The 19,422-nt window shown below is 56.2% G+C and overlaps 6 protein-coding genes across 6 annotated transcripts; 2 read left to right on the plus strand and 4 right to left on the minus strand.

Annotated features, from left to right (window-relative positions):
- Nucleotides 1–186: 186 nt before the first annotated feature.
- CGCS363_v014064 (37S ribosomal protein MRP10) lies at nucleotides 187–642 on the minus strand (the record flags this gene model as incomplete). Its single annotated transcript, XM_036645913.1, has 2 exons — nucleotides 187–374; nucleotides 537–642. 2 exons carry the CDS (start codon nucleotides 640–642, stop codon nucleotides 187–189), a joined length of 294 nt encoding a protein of 97 aa, XP_036488014.1.
- Nucleotides 643–1,686: 1,044 nt separating this feature from the next.
- On the plus strand, nucleotides 1,687–5,914 carry CGCS363_v014065 (uncharacterized protein; the record flags this gene model as incomplete). The annotated part of the gene is made up of 3 exons (XM_036645914.1): nucleotides 1,687–2,717; nucleotides 2,770–3,146; nucleotides 3,198–5,914. 3 exons carry the CDS (start codon nucleotides 1,687–1,689, stop codon nucleotides 5,912–5,914), a joined length of 4,125 nt encoding a protein of 1,374 aa, XP_036487939.1.
- A 982-nt stretch (nucleotides 5,915–6,896) lies between these two features.
- On the minus strand, nucleotides 6,897–7,601 carry yesU (Uncharacterized protein; the record flags this gene model as incomplete). The annotated part of the gene is made up of 1 exon (XM_036645915.1): nucleotides 6,897–7,601. The coding sequence occupies one exon, from the start codon at nucleotides 7,599–7,601 to the stop codon at nucleotides 6,897–6,899; it is 705 nt and encodes a 234-aa protein (XP_036488015.1).
- Nucleotides 7,602–8,654: 1,053 nt separating this feature from the next.
- On the minus strand, nucleotides 8,655–13,810 carry CGCS363_v014067 (putative peroxisomal-coenzyme A synthetase; the record flags this gene model as incomplete). The annotated part of the gene is made up of 3 exons (XM_036645916.1): nucleotides 8,655–12,438; nucleotides 12,490–12,789; nucleotides 12,849–13,810. The coding sequence occupies 3 exons, from the start codon at nucleotides 13,808–13,810 to the stop codon at nucleotides 8,655–8,657; spliced, it is 5,046 nt and encodes a 1,681-aa protein (XP_036487940.1).
- Nucleotides 13,811–15,988: 2,178 nt separating this feature from the next.
- Nucleotides 15,989–16,978, plus strand: CGCS363_v014068 (uncharacterized protein; the record flags this gene model as incomplete). Its single annotated transcript, XM_036645917.1, has 3 exons — nucleotides 15,989–16,210; nucleotides 16,268–16,689; nucleotides 16,741–16,978. The coding sequence occupies 3 exons, from the start codon at nucleotides 15,989–15,991 to the stop codon at nucleotides 16,976–16,978; spliced, it is 882 nt and encodes a 293-aa protein (XP_036487942.1).
- A 220-nt stretch (nucleotides 16,979–17,198) lies between these two features.
- Nucleotides 17,199–18,584, minus strand: aofH (putative flavin-containing monoamine oxidase AofH; the record flags this gene model as incomplete). The annotated part of the gene is made up of 1 exon (XM_036645918.1): nucleotides 17,199–18,584. One exon carries the CDS (start codon nucleotides 18,582–18,584, stop codon nucleotides 17,199–17,201), a length of 1,386 nt encoding a protein of 461 aa, XP_036487941.1.
- Between the last annotated feature and the right edge of the window lie 838 nt (nucleotides 18,585–19,422).

Genomic DNA, 19,422 nt, shown 5'->3' on the forward strand with positions numbered 1-19,422 from the left:
TGTATGATAATCTCAATTCGTTCTTCCTCCCACGGCCGCTGGGCAACTGGGCCATGCGTGGGCAACAGTTGGCCCAATCCTACGAAAATGATGGCTGGTACCATGTTCGTCTTACTCATCTGCGCACCGTCACCAGCAGGCCCCATCGTGCTAGCCTCCTCCTCCGTGCCTTCGACTGCCCCTCGTTTACAAGTTGCGTTTTGTCGGCTTGACGTCCTTGGAGTGGGGGACGACGCGGTCCTTCATGCGGCCAAGGTGGTAGTTGATCGGGGAGGAGGGCTTCTTGGACTCCTTGGGCTTGTCCATGCAGGCGCGGAGGCTGTTCTCGAGGGCGGCGCAGCCTTGGGTGTGGTAGCCGGCGGAGGCCCAGCAGGCTGTGGATGGAGGTGTTAGCTGGTGTTCTGATGGAAGCTGGAGTGGTGATTCTGGGGTGTCTACTGGGAGTTGGTCCAGTACGCATCATCGCAGCGCATTTTTCAACCCCCAGCACCGAATCAAAAAGGCAATCGCAGGGTGGATGGGAGAAGTTGGCTCACCAAGAACGGAGGTCATGACGGCGATGCACGGGTTCTCGGGCTTCTTGTTCGGCTGCTTGACACGGAGGACGCTCACAGGCGGCAGGCGCATCGGCTTTTGCGGCATGATGGGCGGTTGTGCTCAACTCTAAGTCTTTATAACTGACTGAAAGAATTTTCGAGTCAACTTAGCCGTCGGGGGCTTTTACTTATCGTATCGTATCGTCGTCGTCGTCGTCGTTCCGAAAGCTCTCACCGGCCCCATCTCCAAGCTCCCTCCATCACGAAAATCTCCAAAGCGCCACTCCAGTCTTTTTTTCGCCAATCACGTGCCTTCAGCCTTGCTTGACGCCACGGGAAATTCATGATTGGCCAAAAACGCGATGTGGGGTGCCACAGACAGGCGCACGGATCACCGCTGCAGACCCTCAAGCCGCGCAGCAGAAAAAAGGCGGTGGAGGGGTTTTTGAGAAATTCAATTTAGCGCCTGCCGTCGGGAGCTGCCGATTGGCTGGATGCAATGGAATGTAAACAAAAGAAGAACCAAGAACAATAGGAGGGGAGGGGAGGGGAAAGAGGCGTTGCTAGGAACAGAATGAGCCGCACTTTTTGGGAGGGACCCTAGGTCGATTATTTCCCGTCTGTTATGCCCTCCAATACAAAAAGTGACTTGGTCCCGGTTTCGTCTTGAGCAAACCAGCAGGTACCTTGAACCCTTTGTTGAAGCATTTCTCGAGGCTATACATACATGCGCTTGCAGAGATACTCGTCATTGCGATTGTATACTGGAATTGGACTTGATCTTCCGATACGGCTTTCGTAGTCAATGATTCTTCTCGGTTATTCAAAGTCGAAGCGCGTCACGGTCTCTTTTTTTGTTGGTCGCGTCGGGTCTGCCTCGCTAAAAAGTATTGTTTACTTTCGAGTTGCGACCCCCCGGAGCCCGTGTCCCTTTTCTCTGCGCTACCTACCCCAACCGCGCGCAACCTCTTCCCGGATCCCAACCAGACAACCCACAGTCGCATTGCATTGGCTATAGCTTTCCAATTAGCTCGACACCACACCACACAACTTGTTCCTCGATTACCTCATTTTCCAATTTACGGACACTGAGCTTCATATCACTTCCAACCCCAACCTTCACCAAGCCAATGTCTTTTCATCGCATACGATGAATTTCTCCGGCCTCTCTCTCTCGGCGCGTCAGCACGACGCGCCGTCGAATTCCCCTTCGCGCTCCAAGTTCGCCTCCAGCGAGAACCCTAAGGTGGCTCTCGCCGGTTTCGCAGACTTGGAGGTCACGCCTAACCCCAACGGCGCCATGACCGCCAACCTCGACTCCTTGAACCTCGGGTTCACCACGCCAACGAAGCGTGGCGCTCCCTCTCCCAGGTCAAAGTCGACTACCAAGAAGAACGCACCAAAGTTCGCGGCCATGTCCCTCGGAGACAACGAACCCTCAAAAAGCACACCTACGACGCCAAAGAGCGCGAAGACGACGTCGCCTAAGAAGCGCGTTAACCTATCTGGTGGATTTTCTGTCATGTCTCTTGCCCGGGACCGGGCCTCGCCCAAGAAGACGCCCTCGCCCAAAAAGCTCCAACTCGAGGACGCCAGCTTCATGTCGGTTAACGGCTCGACACCAAAGTCTGCGTGCGACCTGTCGCCGAGCAAGCTCAGCCCGACCAAGTCGTGTTTCCGAACGAGCAAGACGCCCTCACCGAAGAAGGTGTCTTTCGCCGACGAAGCATCCTTCCAATTCGCTACCGCGTCGACACCGAAGCTGTCACGCGACCCTTCACCCCAGTCCTCGCCCTCGATGGTGGAGACTTCAGAATTCTCGATCATGTCGACCACGTCCCCTGCCGCGTCACAGGCTTCACAGGACCCGTCGCCCGCGTCGATCGCAAGCAGACTTGACGAGGAGGAGTACGACGAAGAGCAGACGGTTTCGCTGGTGGAAACTCCCTCGAGGGCGCCGATTTTCAAGCTGCAAGTAGAGGATACTCCTGCGAAGGCTTCCGAGATGAGCGCATTCACGCCCTCCAAGGCCTCTGATGCTGGCAGCATATTCCAGTCGCCCTCCAAGATCGATATCTCAATGCACGACGTTACGTGGATGTCCGACTACGCGCCCACGACCGGTTTCCAGACGTATACCTTCGCGACTGTCGATCTTACCGACGCTGCTCGCGCTCTTAGGTACGCTCATCTCGAGGGTGTTTGTGCTGGCCTCGCTAACCCTTTTCCGTAGTGGACCCTTCCAGCCCGAGCTGTTCGAGAAGAGTGACTACACCACCACCCTCTCCCGACCCTGGTCGTTTCCCTCGTCGCGTCTCCAGCAGAAGGAGGCTCGCGCCGTCAACAGAAAGAAGCGCCAGCGCCGCACGAAGCAGGAGGCCAAGATGTTGATGGTAGAGAAGGCGATTCTCGAGCAGATCGCAGAGTCTCTCACCCTGGACGAGCTCGACGCTGCGCCTGAATTCCGGGTAATTGCTCAGATTGGCAAAAAGTCGTATGTGATCGGCTCTCGCAAGAGACAGAGGAATGAGGAGGACCTGGGCAACGACGTGGCCTCGTGGTATGACATCGAGGAAGGTCTTGGCCTGGGACTCATCATCGACGCTCAGCGTAAGTTTCACCGGCAATTTGTGAAGGTGGCTCTATCTAACAAGCATGTAGGCGAGGTTCGCAATCAGCTGTTCCACCTCCCGATGGGCCCAACCGTTGGTGAGATTCGCAAACAGTACCTCGCGGATATGAAGAGGCACGGCGAGCCCATGGTACCCGTTTGTTCGAAGCGCAGCTACAAGGGGACGCCCAAGCGCGCGTACAGTAACGATCTACTCACGCATATGGTGATCCAGCAACTGCTCGAGTTCCCTCAGCCCGAGCTCTCCTACGAATTTGTCCTCGAGCATCTCATCGCCGAGTCAGACAAGGCCCAGGGCCGACGAACACGACGCGCACGAAACGTTCGGCAGCTTATTGCCGCCTACGGCGAACCCGAAGTCTCGATCATTGAGGAGGATGAGGAGCCTCAGAGCCCGACGCCCAAGCTGCCTCACTTCCCTTCGACGGCTACGCACCATTCCAGCGCAAGTCGCAAGCTGAGGCTGCTTCAAGGCGCTGACAACCTGCGCGCGAGAATCGAAAGCCTTGCCTCCATTCCCGAGCCTACCTCGCCCTCTCCCGCTCCTGCAGAGCCGCTTTCTTCGCCCATTGGCCCCGGTTTCACTTTCCAATGCCCCTCATTCATGTCTTCCCCTAGCGCTTCTAAGACCAGCGAGAAGGACGAGGCCGAATTTGTCGAGGAGGTCGAGGAAGAACAGCAGCCTGAGCCGGCAGCCGAGCCTGAAGTCGCCGCAAGCCCCGCCGTCGCCAGCCCTGTCGTCGTATTTAAGGACCGCACGCCCGCCAAGACGGCCTTCAAGAACAAGCGCCGCTCTCTTCCAGCCTTCGCTGTCGCTCCCCTCTCCTTCTCCTCGCCCGCCCGCCGCGCATCTCTCCAATTCGTCGCCGGTTCCGACCAGCGCTCGTCGGTGCAGGATCTTCCCCAAGATCCAGCATCCGAGTCGCAGGTGGTTGCTCCCACTTCGGTGGTTGAGCTCAGCGAGTCGCAGGTGCAGAATCCCATTACGGTTGATTCAGCATCTTCTCGCTCGGAACCTGAGGCTTCGCCCGCGCCCGCTGTTGAGGAGTCGCCCAAGGCCGGAAGCTCGTCCCCTGCTTCTGTCGTGGTTGACGTGAGAGAGAACATGGACATCTTTGGATCGTCGCAGGAGAGAACTGGCTCGCCCATTCACGCTTTGGCTTCCCTTGCCCGTGTATTTGAGGAGAATAAGGAAGCGAAGGACGCCAGGGTTTTCGTTGAGAGATTGGATGGACGTTTGATTGTTCGGTTTAAGGTGCCGGATGAGCATGCTGCGCTGTTCACGGAGGAGGTTGCCGCTGTCGCTGGCGCCTCGTCTTCTCCCGTCGCCGCTGAGTCGCCCATCGACGCGAACGAGTCTACTGCACCAACCTCCCCCAACGTCCTGCCGGCTTCACCCTCGCCAGTTCCCATCATTTCTGTTCAGCAGAATACCCCCGAGAAGGACAGTGAAGAGAAGCACCTTGAAGACGAAGACGATGTTTTGCAAGTGCCCACCGTGGCCGAAGAGACTCTTGTCGCAGAGACCGCTGAGGTAGAGGTCGAGGACGATTCCGAGTTGGCGCTGCTTAGGAGCTTCGTCTCTCGGCACGCTGCGTCGCGCGCTGCTCGTGCTGCCGAAGCCACCAGTGCCCCCGCTGCCACGTCTGCTCCCGCCGCTGTCGTGTCTCCCATGCCGACCGCCCCGATTCTGCTGTCCGCCGCCACCCCCGAGCGCCGTCCCCAGGGTATTTGGGCCGATACCCCATCATTCTCCGTCGAACGCCCGCGCACCCTCGCCTCGCCCGCCCCCTCCTCGACCCGTCAGCCTCTTGGCGTGCTCGACGCTAACAGCCCGAGCCCCAAGAAGGTCAAGCGAAAGGCTGACGACGTCGAGGAGCGGGAGCCCTCGCCTGAGAAACCCGCTTCCAAGAAGCCGCGTAAGGCCAAGGCCGACAAGAATACCCCCGGCAAGCCCGAGAAGGACGACCGCGAGGACGAAAAGGGGATAGTGAACGTTACACCCGTCCTGGAAGCAGACCCTGACGGTGCCCCTCCCGCTAACGGCTCTGTGCCTGGTGTCCGCACGCGCGCCCAGCGCGCTGCCGCCCGCGGTGAGACGCCCGTGGCGACCAGAATACCCATGCGCCACCAGGTCGCCAAGGTCAGGAACGGCGAGAAGGACCTCGCGACCCTCACGCGGCAGAACACGAAGAATAATAAGGGAGGCGCGATCCCCGCGGACGAGATGCTCGAGAAGCTTAAGAACGCTGCTCCGACTGTCGAGACCCGTGCCGCCGCCGCCGCCAAGAAGGACGGGAAGAACGTCTCGTGGGCTGAGCAGCTGGCTAGGAGCCAGAGCGAGGAACCCCCTCTGCTCTCCCCGTCGCCGGAGCTCAGCCAGGAGGAGGAGAAGGAGGTGGGCAAGGCCACGAGGGTGAAGAGGGCGGCTACGCCAAAGAAGCCAGCGAAGACTACGACAACGATAACCACGAAGGCTGCCCCTGCCGCCCCTGCTACTCCCGCTGCCACGGCTAAGAAGCCCACAGCGACTACGAAGCCTGCCGCAACTACGAAGATCGCCAAGGCGGCCGCGCCATCAAAGCTCCGTCAACCTGGCACCCCGGCTGCTGCCGCGGGCCCCAAGACGGAGGGTGCCAAGGTCACCAAACCGAAGAAAGTGACTGCGGCGGCCAAGAAGGAGGTTGTTGGGGCTGTGAACGGAACCCCCGCGAAGAGAAGCAGAAGAATCGCGGAGAAGAAGTAAGGACGAGGACGGACGACAGAGGATGAGGACAAGGATGGAAGTGGAGGACACCGCATCAAGCGTTCGCTTCAAAAAGACGTGCATGCATAGCTGTGGGAGTTTTGGTTCTGGTTTTGTTTTTGCTTGTTTGAAATTTTCCGTTGGCTTCTTTGCCCGCCGCCACTCGGCGTGGCCGTCTAGTTTTTATACCTTTCGTATACCCAAATCAATGACTGACGACGAGTGCACAACTATACACCTGAGTGCTTCTGCCTCTGTGATGTAGTGTGTATGAAAGTGAGGGCCGTGATGGCCTGTTTTAGGTTGGATGGGTACAGCGCCAGGCAGGGATATCCTGTGACACAACAGCGATCACTGCCTACGATTGTTCTTGTTTGGTTTCTTGGCTATGCTATTTGCGAGTGTTTTATAATAGAAGCTTTCTCACTTTGGCGGTGTGGTTGTGGTCCTGGTCCTTTCCCAAAGCCCCGATGCTTACGGTTATAAAAGGAGGGATGTCATGGAACTTGGTCTTTTCCCCAGCAATCCTTTTCTTTCCCTCCATGACGGGACTGTCGAGCACCGGGATATGAACACTGCCGCGGACTTGAAGTTGTTGGCGATGGCTATCTTGAGAGAACACAGGTCTTACTATCTGCTCTTGTGACTATACATCACCGACTGCCGAATACTATCCGACAGGCTAGCGGTAGGGGTGATGGACGACAGGTAGGCGAGATCGATCATCGACGAGAGTATGATAGCCCCGGACCTAGCGGCTTTGGAGGCATGTGAACGTAACCAGGACCAACGTTTTGTGTCAAGATCATTCTTGCTCAAGTTACCCTCGGATTTGTTTTATATACGATCATAGTTACCACGACTTAATTGCCGTTAACAGAAGGTGCGTTGAGAAATACCACCTCTCAGGGGAGAGCGTCGTAAGCGTTTCATAACTTTGGTTCATTACATTACTATCTTCTCTGCCAACTCTCATCCCCTCTCAGAGCTTCCAAACCTGCAGGTTGCGGTACCGGGCCACTAGGGGTTGCATCTGCCTGAACCCGATCCTGCCATCCCGAATCACCGGCCCAGTAGACTTGTCATCGTTAAACTCAAAGATGGGAAGATCATTAATCCTAAATTTGACCTCCCTCTTATCCTTAATAACCTCAATCTTGTAAAACGCCCCCGCGGCATCAGGGACAGGCGGCAACGGATCAGCACCCTGCGCAACCAAATGAAACCCAGGCGACTTCCTCAAGTTCGCGAGGTGAAACGCCCGCTCCTCAGGCCACCGCCTCCGGAAGTACGACGCGTGCAACGTCCGGATGTCGCTGGAGTGGTACTGCGGGTAGCTCCCGTTGCGGGGCTTCAGGCTGGGGTCGAAGATGCTGAGCTTGCCGTCCTCGGCGGCGGAGGCGGCGCCGAAGAAGAACATGGCGAGCCCGGGCTCGGCGCGCGGGGAGAACTCCCAGGTGATGCGGATGCCGTCGGGGAAGACCTCGGGCACCCAGTAGACGAAGTAGTCGTCCGGGCCGCCGGCGCCGGCGAGCTCGATGGTGCCGTTGACGGCGGTCACGTTGAGGGGCCCCTCGGGGATCCAGGTGGCGACGTCGGCGGTGGAGTTGAGCGGGTTGGAGTAGAGGAGCTGTTCGGCGGCCATGGCGGGCAGGGCGAGGGAGAGGAGGGGGGTGAGAAGGCGCATCTTGGGAGGGGAGGAGGATGGCGGGGAGGAGGTAGTTTTGATGGAGGGGTGGAGGGCCCGGTGGAGGTTCGGCACGGGTGCGGAGCGGGGTGGGGAGGGTGTAGTCGGATCGTCCCCGGTACGCGGGTTGCCTTTGAAGATTGAGGATGAAGACGATGGAGAAAGGTTACATTCCCAGACCGGATGGATGGCGGTGCTTTTTGAATGTTTTCTGCTCAGTAAATGTTTCCTCATTTTAAGCTCCCCCTCTTCTCTCATCTTGGCGCGCGGTCGAAAGAAGCGCATCGGAAAACTTTCGTCTTGCGCCAACGGTGTGATGCTGCACCGAGATGGACCGAGTCCGGGGTCCCCCGGCGGTGGAGACGGGGGAGGTTGACGGATGCATGAGCTAAACTCAGAGGGGCAGCTACTGCAACGTCTGCGATGTTGTGATTGTGATTGCGAAAGGTGTGATTAATCAAAGAAAATGTGATTATTTCTCAATAACACTGAGTGCTGCTGGGGTTTCTTTTCAATATTGCGTATCTTGATTGCTCGTCCGTCAAGCACGCGATTCGAAGCGTCGGATGAGGTATGAGCGATGAGTTCGTCGGATTCCTGCGCATCATGACCCCCGGCCGCAGTCAATCGAGGTCCGGATGGCTGGTTCATGTTCCACCAATTGAAGGGTGGAGATCGGCGTTGCATCCGGCAATGAGCCTAAATCTGACTTGGAGATGAATGGCAGTCTGTTGTGACCCTGTAAAGCTTGCCAAGATGTGAGCATCCTTGGATTTGTTCTCATCAATGGGACGAACGCGACGCCGAAGCATCCGGTAAACTTCAGATCTTAAGAGAGCGGGGCTGTCCGTTCAGCCGGAGCAACGATTTCCACTTTCATCCCGCCGGAACGGAGGTAGCACGGAGCGACGATCCTCGTCGATTAATTGAGAAACGAGATTCCATGAGAAGCGGTATTTGTATTTGGCGAAGCGGTGGTCGATAATGCGATCCAATCCGCCATGTTGCTGTGATGCATAATATATACAAGAAACATTACCTATTAATCCCACATTACCACGTGTTGTATGAGTCGATGATGTTATCAACATCGCTCTCATCATCATCCTTATTCACCGTGACCCCGACTCGGGAACCAGAGAACCTCTCAGCTGGCCATCCCTGCATCGTCCACTTCGCCTCGACCACATCCCCTCCCATGATGAGAGTATGCTCCAAAAGACAGCTATCGTTCTTCATCATGGCACCGCTCAACAACCTGCTCCCCGTCCTCAGCACACACCTGTCCCCAATCTCGAGGCGGTTCAAGTCAAACTTGCCGCGGGTATTGATATGCGCCACAACACTGGCATCATCGACCACAACCCTGTCTCCGAGCGTAATCAAATCCGGCTCGGTGAACATCAAACTCGGCTCCCCGTTGGCGAACAGCGCGCAGTCCTTGCCGATCTTGGCGCCCAACGCGCGGAAGTACAGCACCATCCAGTGCGTGCCCGTCAGCATGCCCAGCACCCCGTGCCCGCGGTAGCAGTGCCGCCGCAGCCGCTCTATCGCGAGGAAGAGCTGCCACCGCTGGCAGTACGGCGACTTGTCCCAGTCGTAATTGCCCGGCTGCCGGCGCCCGAGGAGGAGCCACTTGGCGGCGACGACGAGCGCGAGCGCGACGACCGCGTGGAGGGTCATGAGGACGGAGATGCCCGCGAAGGAGAGCGCGTAGAGCAGGATGACAGCGTACCAGTCGTTCTTGCTCTCGGCGTGGAAGATATCGTAGACGCTGTTGATGAGCTGGATCGAGGAGATGGTGGGCACGTTCCAGTAGAAGGCGGTGAAGACGGTGATGAAGGTGGAGTAGAGGAAGATGGTGCCGGGCCCGAGGACGCGGTAGGATGCTTGGTTGAGGTAGAAGGCCCTTCCGAACGGGGACGCGTCGTTTGCGTCTGGTTGGGCGGCCGGCGTTGTTGGTTTCGGCGCGGGAGTTGGGAGGGGTTTGCGCGGCACGATGAACCTGTCGGCGGCTATGGTCTTCTCGTTGGGAAAGTACCGGCTCGCTCGCTTCTCCTGCTTGAAGCTCTCGCGGCCGGTCGTCAAGCAGACGGCGTCTCCGCCCTTGGAGCCGACGAAGGTGCCGCCTTTGGCATACAGCTTGTTCCGTCTCGTCAACGCGCCGGAGCCCATGGTAGTCCGCTCGCCGACTTCCACTCCCGGCAGGAGACAGACGCGGTCGGCGATCATGGCGCGGTCCTGGATGATGATCTTCTCTGAGCCGATGCTGTCTGAGGTGATTAGGTGAGAACGCGATCCGAAGACGACGTCGTTGCCGATGTCGAGGAGGTGGTAGTCGGTGATCACGGGGCCGGTGCCGGGCCAGTACACTCGTTTGCCGATTTTTCCGCCCATCATGCGGACGGCGACTGATGTGGCCTCGTAGTGCGAGCCAAAGAGCCCGGTGACGTCGTGGAGACGGGCACCTGGGAGGAGCTTCCTGATGAGATCCATTCGCCAGGTCTCGATATTGCCTCGGGTTTTGCTGGGGCCGCCCCTGAGCGGGCCGAACATGGCGTCCAAGAGGATTTTCACCAGGACAGCGAAGCCAAATACGAAGAAGGGCGTAAAGATGGAGCGCAGTATCAAAGCCAGGTAGTGGTATCCCACGCGGTGGCTGTGTGTAAACCACTCGAGGATGTCCCTCATCGGCGAGTGACTGCTGAGAGGCTGGTTGAGGACCATGCCGACGAGGCCGCTGAGCCACGGGGTCAGCGACAGGAGCCAACCGATGGCTAACAGAGGCATGGTCCCGAGAAGTGTGAGTAGCCAGTGCGGTTTCGGAGCCTTTGTCGGAAGTGTGTCCCTATTCGATTCATCCGCATCATCCAGCTCCCAGCTGGACGAGTTGGGTCCTATGCAGGTGTTGGGCGGAATGACGGCCCCCGGTGCAACGATTGAAGAGAAGCCCACGGAGGCCTTCTCCCCGATGATGATGCGTCCGAGGTACATTGACGTGTTGGCCTCCGCCGCGAACGGGCGGCAGATACACTTGGCGAGGACGACGCCGTCGCGGATGTCCAGGAGGTCCCACTCCCCAAACGAGACGCCGGAAAGCTTGACGTCTTTCCCAATTTTTGCTCCGAGCATCCGCAGGTACAGGCACATCGTGTAGTCCGAAAAGCCAAAGATGCCCTCGCCGCAGAGGCTGACGATCTTCTGTACCATCCACCAGCGGGTGTGGTAGAGACCCCACATGGGATATACACCTTCGCGGTACCGTCCGATGATTGCCCATTTGGCGATTATGCCCGCGAACGGCATGGTGATTCTCATAATGATCTGCGCGAAGACGATGGAGGCCGTGAGGTTGAAGAGGCGGCCCGGGACGGATTCGTTGGTGGGCCAGAACTGGGTTTGCGCGAGGGCAACGAGGAAGACGGTCCACTGGAGAGCTCTGCGCATGGGGTAGAAGACGACGAGTGGAAGGAGCTGGATGGCCATCAGCCATGGGTTTGTCGAGCTTTTCGGCTCGGTCGTGACGAGGTGGTCGTCGTTCGCTTTGGCGTCTTCGTCGTGGAAGGTCGACGCGGAGATCTTGTCGATGTGCGCTGAGATGTCGGTGACCGTTCCGTGGTTGAAGATGAGACTGATTGGAATGCTGGTGTTTAGCTCTGACCGGAGTGCGGACATGAGCTTTCCGGCGCTGAGAGAGTCTCCTCCCAAGCTGAAGAAGTCGGTGTCCGTTGGGATATCGGAGGGGCTGCATGAGAGCACCTCTGCGAAGATCTTGGTCACCTTACCCTCTGTCGTGCTCGATAGGCCCTGAAGCTGGTCGGCGAGAAGCTGATTCAGGTCTTCTTGAAGTCTTGTCTCGTCGATAACTCCCTTCTCAGACTGAGGGAGCGGCAGCCTCATGGCGTGGAACTTGCTGGGAATCATGTAGTTGTGGACTTGAGTCGCCATCTCCTGCCGGATGTGATCCAAGAATTCAACACTCAGGGGCTCTAACCCGGGAGTTTTGGGTGCAAGGAAGGCTTCGGCCATGCCGAGCCTCGAGTCGAAGCGGAGATAGCCCTCAAAGCTCGCTGGCGTGATGGAGCACAGGCAAGCGGCTAGCTCGTCGGGATCTATGATGCACAGGCGAGAGGATATTGGCACGTCGAGAGAGGTATCTGGCGGAGGGCAGTCGGCTTCCCAGTGTCTCTCGATGTAAGGCGTTGTATCTGTCAGCTCTGGCAGTTTCAGCCTTTCAGCCAACTTGATTCGCAAGATCTTGTTGTTCTTCTTCGGAAGATCTTCCATGTAAACGATGCAAACGGGCCACTTCGCCTGCTGCAGCGATTGCTTCAGGGCGTTCTGGATAGTCTTCAAGTCGACTCGGGGCCTATCCACGGCAGGTACGATGGCGACTCCCACAACCTCCTGGAGAACATCGTGAGCTGCAGAGAACGCGAGCACCTGTGAGATGCGTCCTGAAATCGGCGTTCCGAAAGCCATCGATGCGGCCATGATGGCATTCTCAACCTCAAAGGGCGAGATGAGCTCCCCGCCACGGTTGATGACCTCCTTGCTCCTGCCCGTGATGTACAGATACCCGTCATCATCCATGTATCCCAGGTCGCCAGTGTCGAACCAACCATCTTCGTTGAAGGGCGACTTGTCGAAAGATCCGTCCGGTTTGAGGTATCCCGAAAACACCGGCTCTCCTCGGACGCAAATCCTTCCCACTTCGCCGGGTGCTACACGTTCGTCGGAGTAGTCGAGGATGGTCAGGTCCGGCCCCGTGCTGATTCCTGATGTTCCTGGGCGGTCTAACTTGTAGTCTAGCGGAGGCGTCGAGATCGGCATGCACCTAGTGTTGCGTCAGTTGCGATAGCTTGGCGCGAGAACGAGCTAGACTTACTCAGTCATTCCGTAGCTCGGCAACACGACGCAGTTGAACGTGTCCCTCAGCTGGCAGGCGAGCGATGGGAGCAAACCACCCGCCGCGTTGCATGCAAGTCGGATTTTGCTATTCAGCAAGGCCGTAGGTCGTGACTCTGCCCCCGCCAGAATGACCGAGTGCATGGACGGCGATGCGTAGTACCACGTCGGCTGGATCTCCTCGTTCATATCCCAGAAGAGACTTGGATCAAATGCGGGGCAGCATATCGTCGAGCCTCCGGAGAAAATGGGCGCAAAGATGTTTCTCACCAAGCCGCCGCTGTAGGGCCCGATTAGCTGGAGCCAAAAAGTCTGTGACTGATTTTCAGTCTCACTTACACGTGGAACAGCGGCATCATGTTGAGACAGATGTCCGCGGACGTCAGACCCCAGGAGTCTACCACGAAAGAAATGCCTGCAATCATGGAGTGTGTCGTCAAAGGAACGACCTTCTTCGTCCCCGATGTTCCGCTGGTGAAGAGTATCAATGCGACCTCGTCGGCCTTGTTGGGTCTGGGGGTGTCTGAGATTGGCAGAGGGGAACCCGTCATGGTCTGGAGAGTGATGTCGTCGCCCTGATTCCACTCAGCAAAGACGACCTGGATACCGGACTTGGAGACCCAAGCACTGTTCAAGTCCAGCTTCTTGTAGTCCTCTGGCGTGGTGATGATGCACCGCGCGCCGGCCTGGAGAACATCGGCCTGGAACTGCTCCGGGCCTACCGCGGGGTTGATGGGCGCAGAGGTGTAGTACGTTGCAACGGCCATGACCGCCGCAGCCAAGAGCGGCCCGTTCGGAAGCGCGATGGCGACAATCGGGTTCCGTGTGCCATGTTCGAGGGGTAATCGGAAGCATTCGACAAAGTTCCTGAGACCGCGGTGGGTGATGTAGTTGGTGGGGCTCGTCGACCGCAGCGCTGGTCTGTCGTCTCGTCCGATGAACTGCCCGAAGGAGTGGTACGACTCTTTCACCAATCTCCTCGTCTTTTCAATGAGCCATTTTGAGTTCTCGTCGGGGTTGGTTTTGGTTCCTTCGGGAAGGCATCTGGTGAGTCTGGTATGGCAGTCGATGAGAGGCAGTGGGGGCCAGGAGCCGGATATCTCGGTCAAGAGTGTGTACAAGAGGTAGAGGGGCCTGAGCGAGGGCTCCTTGGGTGCGTAGAGTGACCGGAGGATTTCCTCGCGGTCGAAGTTCGAGGATTGTAAGGAAATAAATCGTTCATCGGTCTTGATAAGGTCGGGGGTTAACTGGTAAAGAGCGTCGACTAGACCCCTCAGATCATCGTGGTTCGTGAGCGTCATCATGAAAGATCGTCGCGATGAAACCAGCTATTTTGAGAACGAGCCCTCCAAAGTTGGGAGCAGGCGGTTGACAAAAACGAGTGGAAGCCTCGAAGAACTTAATCTGAGGCGGCTTGGTGAAAGCTGGTGGTCTCGATAGAACCACTTCACTGCAAGAAAATGCAATTCGCAAGAAACGAGTGTGGACGCATACAAAAACCTGGTAAGGACCGTGATGATGGGCTCGAAGAGCGCACCGTTGAAGAAAAGCCCCCGAGACGAATGTGCAAGAGGAAGAAGGACAGAAATCATCAACTCTGGCGAGACACCCGACGGACTCATTGCAGGACTTACATTCAAGACGAACCGCATGGGCGCCATGCATTTGCCGTCCAGACGCCGAGCCTGGAACAGCCCATAGTGCAGCCATCGAAACCCGATAGAGGTAAGGAGGAAAGGTCTAGCGAATGTCTCTTCTTCCCTAATCGCGAAATCTCTCCCGGAGCTTGCAGCTTCGAAAAGCAAGCTTAACATGAATAAAGCCGCGCCATGTTTGCTGCCGTTCCTGACCCTTGGGATAGACTATCGTTGACGGGAGGAAGCTTGGCTGCATCGGGTGGCTCTAGCGTCCAGGTCTTGCGTGTTAAGGGATGGGGCTGCAGACGGGAGATGAGTGGTCTTGCTGTTGGTTGCCATGTGGCTTGGTAGCTGAAAGCGTCTGCAAAGACGAATCAGAGCGTTAGATCGGTACTATCCGACGTGCTAAGAGACAAGATGGTTAGTTGTGTTGCCAAGGTAGCGTGGTTCTGGTCTCCCTGCCCCTTATCTCCCCACGCCAAGGGTTTGGCATTTCTTCTCGAACGTGTGTGTATGCCATGCAATGAGGGCAAGGGATGGCATATCGAAACCAACAGAGCCGATCAATCAGTTGCGTACAACTTTTTCTTGGGCTCTGGTCATGATGCATTGTTCGAGTACGACATGCTTCGGACTTCAACTTGCCCTTCGACGCCAGCGGAACGCCGTTCCCGAGAAAAGCAATTATTTAGGCCCACCATCGCATGATCTGTGTCAAAGGCGTGTGTATTCGTCAACGATCCCTTACGTCTGGTGTTTAATTTCACGATCATGTCTGATTGCGATGTTCTATGTTCAGCGTTCGAATGGCATTTAGCTAACAAAATGTCCACTTCATGAGGATTTGTAGATAAGGTAAGACCTACAGCAAGAACAACCTCTATTAGATGCCAGTTCTTCTTTCTTTTGGGCCCAGCCACATCCGATTTGTGGAGGTTTACGCCACACTACGAACATTCTGTTTGTACTTTAATAAATGCCCACTAAGCATCGTGATGCTGTCTATGATAACCAGGAAAGCTTCGATCCAGATTCGCAAGAGTATTGTCAATTAACTAGAATTAGATGCAAGTTCGTTCCCACTGGTCCGGCTCTCTCGGGTAGTTTGGCATGCCGAAATCCATCTTCAGGGTTCGTTCCGTACAATCATCCTACGACCACATCCTCATCCTGCGATACCCATAGACGTGGTCCCGGGAATGTGGAATGTGGTATCCCACCGGCAGCGCTACCGCGTCGTCATATGTAACTGAAGACGTCCCCTGTAAAGCTCTGTTCAACAACAGACGAACAGGCCTTCTATGCCCCTGACATGAATCGTGTGCTGCGAGCCTACAGAGGAATCCGCTCCGGGACTGTAGCTAAACTCTATTCCAGTCTCAGACAAATTAGAAACCCATCCCACCGGTCACCGGCGGACTCGAACAGAGAGAGAATATGGGACTGTGCCCCCAAATGATTGGACAGTACACATTTGAACGGCCAGTTTGCGATACCGAACGGGCCGCTGCGATACCCTTTCAATACCGTCCATCATCTCGAATGAATCGTGATAGCGGCATCCCGGAAGCTTCGTCGCAACTGTCAGCAGGGTGCAGATGGCCCGAACGAATGAGAAACCAGGAGAGATGAATCTACAATTTAGACTAAGCCGATGGGATATCGCGTCCCTGCCTTTATAAAATCAAGAATGATCTGCAAGTTGTTGGTTCGGACGATTCTTGGTCCCTCGTGAACAATTGCCCAGCAGGTCTCTTCCGTCTTCATTCGTTCAGATCGTCCGATCTATTCGCTCTTTTCCCATTCAATTCGGTGTAACATATCAGAAAGACTATTTTCAAAATGTCGCCCTCTTTCGTTTCCACCTTGTCCCTCCTTCTATCTGCGGCTGGTGCCGCCAACGCTGCCAAGCAGTGTCCCATCCAATTCGAGGGCCGAGTGCCGACCAACTTCACTCCTACCGACTTCGATACGTCAGCCAGTCCCTTCAACAACGGCTTTGTCTTCGGCAAGGGCCTCAAGGCTAGCGATGTCGTGACTATTCCTACTGGCCTCAACTCTCTCGTGGGTCGCTGCTTAAGCTTGACGATAGACGAACCCCGTTGCTAATGCCCTGTACAGTTCGATGCGAACTTCAGCAAGCCCTTCGAAGTCAACATCGATGACCGCTCCATCTTTGCACCGACCGAGACCAACGTGCAAACAGGCTTCCGCCGTGCGGAGATGCTGCCCATGAGCAACAACGGCACAGACCCCTCCACCGCCGGAATCAAGACAGTTCATTGGAGTATGATGAAGGACCCGAAGAAGCCCCTCAACCTCACGCACGAGTACCAAATGGTCTTCCTCGAAAGCTCCATCTTCAGCTCGAACCAGTACGCGCTCAAGTACGGAGACCTCATCGGCATCCACCCCGCGGACCCTGATGTCTTGGTTCTCTTTGGCAACTCCAACACCAAGCCCTTCCAGCCCGAGCTCTTCAGGACCAAGTTCACGGATGGGGTCTTCCACAACTTTGCGCTGACATTGGACTTCACCAAGAAGTAAGCAGAGAGAATCTCACTCTAGAAGCCACTGCTAACAATGTCTCGAAGCATGACCCAGATATACTACTCCCAGGGCAGCGCCCCCCTTGTTGCTCAGGGCAAGCCGGTTGAGAACGACATTTCTGGCCAGGGACAGTTCCACTTTGGTGTCCTGAAGAAGTCGATCAACGGCACTGGCGACACTACCAAGACTGGTTTCCACGAGTCTGGCATCAACGAGGGTATCATCTTTGGAGGCATCTTCGAGGAGGACAGCGCTGACGGCTGCGTGTCTCTTTCTCCTTAATTTGACGACGCATTGCAGCAATGTTTTCAAGGACCTAGACTTTTCTTCAGCCGGACTTTGAGAGATAAGGACCCCCATAACAGAGCATGGCAAACAACAACCCCGGAAATATAATATCGACGGTCAATAATTAAGGTATCTACATGTGATGTACGCTGATATAGGAAAGTACGACTAGTTCGACACGACTCCTGTGTCCCTTTCCTCCACATAACACGTCTCAGATCTTCCACTTCAACTCTTCCAGCACCTCCTTCGCAGCTCTCTGACCCGCGAAAACCGCTCCCTCCATGTAGCCATAGTGCTTCGACGATGTCTCCGTGCCAGCCCAGTGAATAGCACCAACAGGTTTCCGAACCCATTCGCCTAGCAACGTCCACATTCCCGGGGCAGGAGTCGCCATCGGACATCCTGTAGCCCACTCATCCTCCATCATTGTGTGAAAAAAGAAATCCTCAGGATCTAAGGCCTCCTGTCCAAACGCAGAAGCAAAACCCGCCAGGGCCACTTGTCGTCTTTGCTCTTTGCTGAAGCTGATAAACTCCCTCGCCTTGCTGCCGACGATGAATCCGGTGAGCTTGGGAGGGTATCCTGACTCCGGCGTCGCGTCGTATGTAACACTCAGAAACCCTGTCGGATTCGTGCTCTCTCCTGTCAACCCTTTGTCTCTCCAGAAGGCCGTTTTGTAAGTCGCAAAGACCTTCATGTAGGCCCCCATTGGCGTGTGCTGAAGCAATGTAACCTTTTCGACCGGCAGTCTCGGCTCAAAGTCAATCTTCAGGATGTGTGGGGGGGGAATCGCCGAGATGATCCTCCTGGTCTGATACTCCCCTTTCGATGTCCGCACTGTCGCACCGCTCTCCGTGTAAGAAACGGACCGAACCGGCTCCTGCAGTCGGACCAGATCATCACCAAGATACCCCCTCAGCTTCTCCGCAATCAGCTGACCACCGCCCTTAACGAAATGCTCCTGTGCTCCCCCTTCTACACCACACGCCGAGGTAAAGTTTACAAGCCCCTTGAAGAAGAACATGGCATGAAGCATGGAGATGCAGGATGTGTTTGCCGCAATGGTTGATTCGAACGCCATGTTGCCCATGTCAATCGTCGCCTGCGTCCAGGCTTTCTTCTTCATCCACTCATGCACAGTCATCCGGTCCAGAGCCTCCGCATTCGGCGTCTTCCACGGCTCCTCCATGTTGACGGTGTCGCAGAGCTTTTCAAATTTCCGGACAAACATTCCAATATCGAGAACCTCCCACGGCCGCATGGGAGGAATCAAGCCGCTGTAGCTGCGTGCCTTCCCCCGGTACGCCAGCACGATCTTGCCCTCGGTCGGGTGTTTGAAAACGGGCACGTCGAATTCCTTGGCAAGCTCGTACATCAAGTTCTGCTTGTGCCCGAGAAACGTCGCCCCGACGTCCCAGTAGTCGCCATTCTCGAGGTGCACCGTCTTTGCGCGTCCGCCGACGCGGTCGCGCGCTTCGAGGACAAGGACCTTCTTCCCCGAGTCCTTCAGGAGCCGTGCGGCTGCGAGGCCAGAGTATCCCGCGCCAATGACGATGCAGTCATACGTCGTGGCACCGTCCGTCGATGGGCCGTCCATGGTGTTGAGGTCGCGGTCTTATGTCTGGTCTTGTAAGAGAGTAGGGCGGAGTGCAGACGACGGGAAACGTCTGATAGAGTTCAGGTCGGGCGTTCCCGTCTTGAATAAAAGGAGTTCGCGGGATGCCCTTTCGCTTGGACCTGTCAACGGGAACGAGTCTAGTGCTGACGGGAAATTTGGAGGGAAGCGAGCCACGTCTCGGTCGGGGCCAATCACCAACGCCTCGCAATCTTAGATGGGCCAAAGCGACAATGTCTGGCTCGCGTTGAGACTAGCGTGTTGCTGTCGGCTTGGGCGGTCCGTGGTCTCAGTGGCTGCAAGACGCCAAGGTGCGATGAGAAATAATCGTCTGGCTACGTGCGTCAAATGGGTGTTGGATGTCATTATGCTCTTGTACATGTGCAGTGCGATTGAAAAGGGAGAACGAATCCTACAATAGCTTCCTGGTACACTGGACTTATTCGTCGATCATGTGGGAGAAAAAGTATCAATGTTCATAGGATCTGTCGGATATCAGGGACGGTTGCACAGAATAAAAAGGAATTACTGCCTGTACGATCTATTCCCTCGAGAGATTCTTGAAACGACACAAACCTAATGGCAGCCCAAAACTATACAGCTGTCACCGTCATGGGCAACGTAATTGCGGCGAACCGGAGCTGTGTCCGTTCACAGCCTCCACTCCCGGCCCAAGATCGGCCGCAGGTGGGTCTCTGTATGTCGCATGCGTCTCCGAAAGAAGGCTTGTTGGCTGCCCGGGGACGTATACCGTTCGTGCTTACCGTTCGTCAGGTCAGATCGTGTGCCAATACTTTGATCGTCAGCAAGTGGCATCAAC

The sequence above is a fragment of the Colletotrichum siamense genome (genome assembly GCF_013390195.1).
Source record: "Colletotrichum siamense strain Cg363 chromosome Unknown KSG_Cg363_contig10, whole genome shotgun sequence".
Lineage (NCBI taxonomy): Eukaryota > Fungi > Ascomycota > Sordariomycetes > Glomerellales > Glomerellaceae > Colletotrichum > Colletotrichum siamense.